This window comes from Curcuma longa, chromosome 2 (genome assembly GCF_044706935.1).
Source record: "Curcuma longa cultivar G26 ecotype Majalengka, Jawa Barat chromosome 2, ITB_CL_G26_1.1, whole genome shotgun sequence".
Lineage (NCBI taxonomy): Eukaryota > Viridiplantae > Streptophyta > Magnoliopsida > Zingiberales > Zingiberaceae > Curcuma > Curcuma longa.
In genome coordinates, this window is record NC_133862.1 from 4497085 (window position 1) to 4503321 (window position 6237).

The following is a 6237-nucleotide window of genomic DNA, read 5'->3' on the forward strand; positions in this document are numbered from 1 at the left end:
ATGTTAAAATAAATTAATTTAACTTGATTAAGAATACCATATATGCATAGAGTATTTTATATAAAAATTATTAATTACTACGATATTATAAAATAATTGTTATATTATTGTAGTAGTTAATTAATAGTTATTATATTATTGTAATAGTTATTTAATATATGCTATAGTAATTTTTTATTATTTTAAAATAATTTTAATCAAGATAATAAAAAATTTATATAAAAGTATTCTATATATAATATTTTTAACTAAGTTAAATTTCAAACAAATAATTTACGTTGTTACAATATCGCAATGGAATAATATTTTAATTTTTTTTTATTAAAAAACACCCTTTTAACGTAAGGTGCCCACTTTTGATAAAGTCATTCATAAAATGTTACTAAAATTAATGTTCTTAGAATTCTCAGTGCGCCGCACATGGCGGGCGAGGAAAAAACAAATAGATGACGTCATCAAGTGGATCCGTAATCTATTATATTATAATTTAGTCTTTTAAATTTATTTATTTGCTTTTTAACGTTTTCACAAGTAAAAGAATTGATTTACAACTTGGTTCTATAAATTATTTTATTCACATTCTTACCCTTTTACCTATATATTAATCAATTAATTATATTATAAATTAGTCTTCTAGTGTCTGTGATTTATATTTTTACCCACCCTTCTAAATATATTTAGCATTAATTTAGTTATTTATTGTAAATTATTGTAATAAATTAATTTGTACGACATGTTGAGAATCTTATTATTTGTTGTATGATAGTCTTTTATAGTATTCCGCGATGGTTCAAATAATGCAACTAAAAATATATATACATAATGCTCAAAAGTACATTATATATTTTTAATTGATATTAAATATCTAATTTATATCGATTGATTTTTTTTCTGATAAAATTTATTATCCAACGATCTCATACAATTAATCACACGATCATCTATAAAGAGATAAATCGAAAAATTATAATTGATCTGTATAAGATGAAACCCACCACCCCTCACATGATTAATTCCACGACTATCTATATAAGAAGGTACGAAACTGATCAGCCGCGCGACTCCTTTCCGCACCCCGTCCGCGACTTCTCCCACCCATGCCCACTGCCGCCGCGATTTCATCACCGTCCGGCCATCTCCGGCCGCCGGACCAGGCCCGATCGACGCGCCACTCGTCGGCGCGTCGATCGGGCCTGGTCCGGCGGCCGGAGATGGCCGGACGGCGGCCGGAGATGGCCGGACGGCGGCGAATTTGGCCGGAAACCGAGACCACAGTGACTGGCACCGTTTCCGGCCAAATCGCGGCCGGAATCCGACCAAATTCCGGCCGGAATCTGACCAAATTCCGGCCGGAGACCGGCCGGGGAAGGACCGCCCGGCGCCGGCGGTCCTTCCCCGGCCGATCTCCGGCCGGAATTTGGCCGGATTCCGACCGCGATTTGGCCGGAAACGGCGCCAGTCACTGTGGTCTCGGTTTCCGGCCAAATTCGCCGCCGTCCGGCCATCTCCGGCCGCCGGACCGACGCCGGTCGACGCGCCGACGAGTGGCGCGTCGATCGGGCCTGGTTCGGCTGCCGGAGATGGCCGGACGGCGATGAAATCGCGGCGGCAGTGGGCGTGGGTGGCAGAGCGGCGGATTCCGGCCGAATTCGCGGCCGTCCGGTCACCGGAGGCCGCCGGATCGACGCCGGTCGATGCGCCGGCGAGTGGCGCGTCGATCGGGCCCGGTCCGGCCGCCGGAGGTGGCCGGACGGCGAAACGGCAGCGGCGGCAGTGGGCGTGGGTCGGATGTCGCGCACGGGTCGCGGACGGGGATTCGCGCAGTAGATCACTTCTCTAAGAAGGTAAATCTAAAAACTATAGTTAACCACGACAAAAGCTCAAATCCTTACCCTCTTTTACAATTCTACTCCGTCATAATCAACTAACTATACCCCGGAGGTAAAAAGATTAAGATTAATCTTAAACTTAGATGATCAATCTAAAAAAAAATGATAATCCCAGTAGCCACATCTCTGGGAGTGGTCGATCCAATCCCAGAAATTTTCCACCGACCACCAGAGTAAATCGAGAAGCGCATACGGATCCATCAATCTAATCCAGTACACTCAAGATATATCAGAAAGCATCTAGACTATCCTTCAATTCAACATTCTTAGATCAACTATAAAAAAAAAAATAATTATCCATTAATTTATCAAAATTAAAACTTGTCTTTAGACGTCTGACAAACTGCCGCCCCGTAATCTAAGGGCTCAAAAGTACAATGCTAGCCGGATTCTTCAATTGACGAGGATTAATTGAGCATCGAGCTGGAGAAAACCACAAATTCAATCCTCGAAAGTCCCATATAAAACATTAATTATTCCCCCATTCCAACAGCAGTGTCTAGAGTAATATTTAAAACTAAGATTTTTTTCAGTTTGAACTTTTCTAATCAAAGATTTTGATTCGAGTTTCCTTACCAAATCAGCCAAACCCTATTCATTCCAGCCCACTTGGAAACACTTTGCATCACGTACTAAAAATCTTCTTTGATATAGTTCGGATCTTTGATTCCGAAATGTTAAGCTCAGCTCAACAAGCATACAACACAGAGGAGTGGAGGCTCTTCCTTACTCTTTTTGCATCGACTCAAGGCCCCATTGATTTGCAATCACTATATTCTTAGGAATGGAGTCTCTTCAACCTTTTTGCTGCATGAATAAAGCCCTCAATGACCTGCATCTCATCCAGTTGCTTCTTGCAAATGGGTCGTTGTGTAAATCCATAGGATGACAGTTTAGAGACGTAAAAAATTGAAACCGCACCTATGAGCACATGATCACACTAGGGCAGACTGATGAGTACCTGAGAGAGGAAATGACACTGCACTCCATGAACCATTTGTTCCTTTGTTGGGTTTGGGTTACCACTCACCTGCACCATTTTGAAACTTGTTTGAAAAATTTTCAAATATCTGTCAGAAGTTTTTTGAGCAGGAAATTATTAACGCGAACTTACCAGATCGAAGTGCCTCCAGTATCTCCACAAGGTAGTCGTCCCAAGTCTTGACAAATTTACTCTCTGTTAATGATCTACAAAGTGTAAGCATAAGTTTCAAATACGATAATATGTGCTTACCAGATCATATATGCATGAGCATGAATCTTATTTCTTTTTTTTTCCAGTGAGATAACTTTGTGCTTATTAATGTTACCGTACAAGTAGAACAGTAATTGAAAGTGCAACATACAGAGAAAAACATTACTTACTGTTTGAGTCTTAAATCCATGGGATTGAGTGTTATCATAGCTACTCCGGCAATTAAGTTCTCCACAAGATATCAATGACCTGGTATGTGGAACCCCTGTCTTTCTTGAATTGTAGAACTCTGAGCTAGCTGTGAACAAATAATAGTTCATGAAGGTACTGATGAAATAAGAAAACTGCTAGGAATCTTATTTTAATTTTTATCTGGATTGATTGTAAGAAAGCAAAAAAATTACCGCAAACAATTTCTTTAGCTCCCACATCAGAGGTGCTGTAGAAAGTACCATAGACTATTTCATCTTCATCCTCATCTCCAGTTGGGGTTTCTAGAACACTCAAAGCATTTCTTTGAAGCTTTACTTCCACCCCATTCTTCAGGACCTGTTTGTAAATTCAATTGTTTTTTGCCACGTTCATTAATGTAAGGTTGATATTTAAGAAATAATGATATAAATGAATCCAACCAAGTAATCTGCAATTTTAAGTTTCTATCAATCATGCATCTGATATGACAAATGACTAATCTTATAGTCAGTGATTGTTGAAGCTCTTCATGGACTACAATCTGCGACTATAAAAGCATCGCTAAACATCATGCATAAAAATCATTATATCAAGAATATTCAACAAATATTGCAGAATGAATTCTAGATTGCTTATCTATATAGATAAAACAGAAATTTTTACAGGGTACAAATAGAATAACAACGCCTGTTTGATGAGATTTTCAGTGTGGATCAGTCATGTAAAAGAATGATAATTGTACTTGTTACCAATCTAACAAGCATCTCTCTGAAGATTGTAAATGCCTTTCAAAGGAAAGTACAAACAATAATAAAATGGGGAATGCAATTCTCTACAACACATTTCAAAGAAGAGGGACAAGTTGAATCAGTTGTATCCTAGCTGAGTTTTCCAACTTACCATATTAAGTGTCAGATTCAGTTAAAAACAAATTTGATCCACAGACTAGCTGAATCTACTGTGTTAAAAAAAAAAAAAGGGGGGGGGGGGGGGGGGGGGGGGGGGGGGGGGGGGGGGGGGGGGTTTACCAGCCAATGCCAACCACCAAGTCCAACAGCCTTCTTGACAACTCCTTGCAACCCAACCAAAACTGACTTTGTCCTATTGTTACCAGTAATGATGACTTTAGTGTGTCTAGGAAGCACTGAGAGTTCTTCTCCACTTTCTTCCTGAGATGAACAAGGCGTATGACCTGCGCAGAATTCAGCCTCCATCTGAAAAGGGCAAAAAGACATTATCTTTAATTATTTATAAACCATGGAATAGAAGAAACTAAAACTAATCCAACTTCTAAATGCCCTTTACTAGAATATAATATTTACATGATCATACAAAAGAGGGAATGGATGTGCTTGCGATTACAATGTAGACTTCCAACTTGTATAATTCCTTCAATCATAAGATCTCATTACATTGTTAGTGCAAAGGACAAGCTTTGGCAAGTTGCACCAACAGTTAGTAAAAGGGCTGGCAAAGGGAGCAAGAATGATATGAGTGACGAGACCATCCAACTACTCCAAAATAATTAGAAACAGGTTTAGACAAGTTGTAAGGTAAAGGGACCCCCACTGAAAAATTAGTAACCCACATGGATTGCGACTGCAACTTGTTAGTCAAGGACAGACTGCTATGAGATGTGATAGCAAATGCAAGAAGCGGGCCTTGTGGTGGGACTTCAACACTAAATGTAACCCAGCGTTCCAGGTTGAAACAAGCTGGTTGATGTGAAACAATTGGAAGAAATTACAAAATAAGATTGCTTAATTTTTAGGTCCCCCCAGTTTAGAAAATTATTGATGAAAGTCATGATGATTGCTATTGTGCCAACCAATGCGAAAGTGATAGAACTAGAATTTGAGGTTCGTCTGATTATATCCACTGCTAAACTTAAATTCTAAATTATCAAGTTTTTCATCTTTTCACAAAGATTAAGAAGAGAAGGCATGCATTTAGTTTCAGATATTCTATGGAAAAGCTACAGTGAAAGAGGAAAAATATATTTGGAGTTGCTTAGTTACATAATCATATTTTTAGCATTAATTACATAGTTTTGTATAAAAAAATGTACCTTTTTTCTAGCAAGCTTACAGTCACATTTTTTCCACATCAACAACAATTTTATAAAAAATTCTTGCATTACTATGAAAGCATGGATCAATTAACGTTGTAGAGACAGAAATCATCGCATTTACCAGAGATTAGATCAAGAGGTCAGATGGATTGAATTCCATTACACTAACGTATCGGAGAAACCTTCTACTAAACCATTTTCTCGACGAAAAAAAGTTGCCATTTCAAAAGGAATAAAGGTTCAAGCTACTTCTTTTAACCTGGAAAGAAGGGGGAAATGCACCGAAGTGCCGCTCAAAATCCAAAAATTCTGAGATCTCAACCAATTCCAGCAATCGAATCCAATTCCAAATACCAAGAAAGAAACCAAGTCGAATCAAATGGATCCACACCAATCCGTAGATAAGAAAGAAGTTGCAAAGGTAAATAGCAACTTCAGAATTGGAAACGTACCACAATGCCTCGATCCAGCAGAGTACATAACCGGAACACGAAGAATCGCAGAAAATGCTTTCTTTTTCTCAAAAAAATGCCATTTGGTACTCAAAATCGCCAAATTGCGCCTGGAGAATGGATATAATCGCCATTGACGTTAGGGTTTATGACCAGGAGAGAGCAGAGAGAAGAGATAGAGCAGAGCAGGGCACGATGCATAAAAACTCTTCCGGCCAACTGCCGAAGAAGTAACGTAGAGCAGCAAAGGCACCCAATCGCATACCCTCCTCAAACCATCATACGCCCATACCTGGGGGCCCGCCGCTCGATCACGATCGAAACACATCTGGTCGCTGTTGCAAGCTGGTAAAAAAGTGTGGCGTATATTTTGGTGCGAATATTATTATAATTGTCTGGTCGGCTTCAATTATTAATGGGACATTAAATGGGGGGTGA

At 39.1% G+C, this 6237-nt stretch overlaps 1 protein-coding gene across 2 annotated transcripts; it reads right to left on the reverse strand.

The window, feature by feature from the left end:
- Nucleotides 1-2170: 2170 nt before the first annotated feature.
- LOC141820407 (uncharacterized) lies at nt 2171-5975 on the reverse strand. Of its 2 annotated transcripts, none has more exons than XM_074707725.1 (7): nt 5800-5975; nt 4305-4490; nt 3489-3633; nt 3255-3382; nt 3004-3066; nt 2851-2919; nt 2171-2739 (listed from the first exon to the last, which is right to left on the reverse strand). In XM_074707725.1, the coding sequence occupies exons 2-7, from the start codon at nt 4488-4490 to the stop codon at nt 2668-2670; spliced, it is 663 nt and encodes a 220-aa protein (XP_074563826.1). In that variant the 5' UTR covers nt 5800-5975; the 3' UTR covers nt 2171-2667. The 2 variants fall into 2 exon arrangements, with proteins under 2 accessions (XP_074563826.1, XP_074563819.1); XM_074707718.1 differs by having other exon boundaries at nt 2171-2742.
- Nucleotides 5976-6237: the final 262 nt, after the last annotated feature.

Coding starts and splice junctions, on each gene's coding strand:
- LOC141820407 (XM_074707718.1), bottom strand. CDS start 4,490: ATGGAGGCTGAATTCTGCGCAGGTCATACGCCTTGTTCATCTCAGGAA. Junction 2,920..3,003: donor ACTGGAGGCACTTCGATCTG/GTAAGTTCGCGT, acceptor AAAATGGTGCAG/GTGAGTGGTAACCCAAACCC. Junction 2,743..2,850: donor AGTGTCATTTCCTCTCTCAG/GTACTCATCAGT, acceptor CCCATTTGCAAG/AAGCAACTGGATGAGATGCA.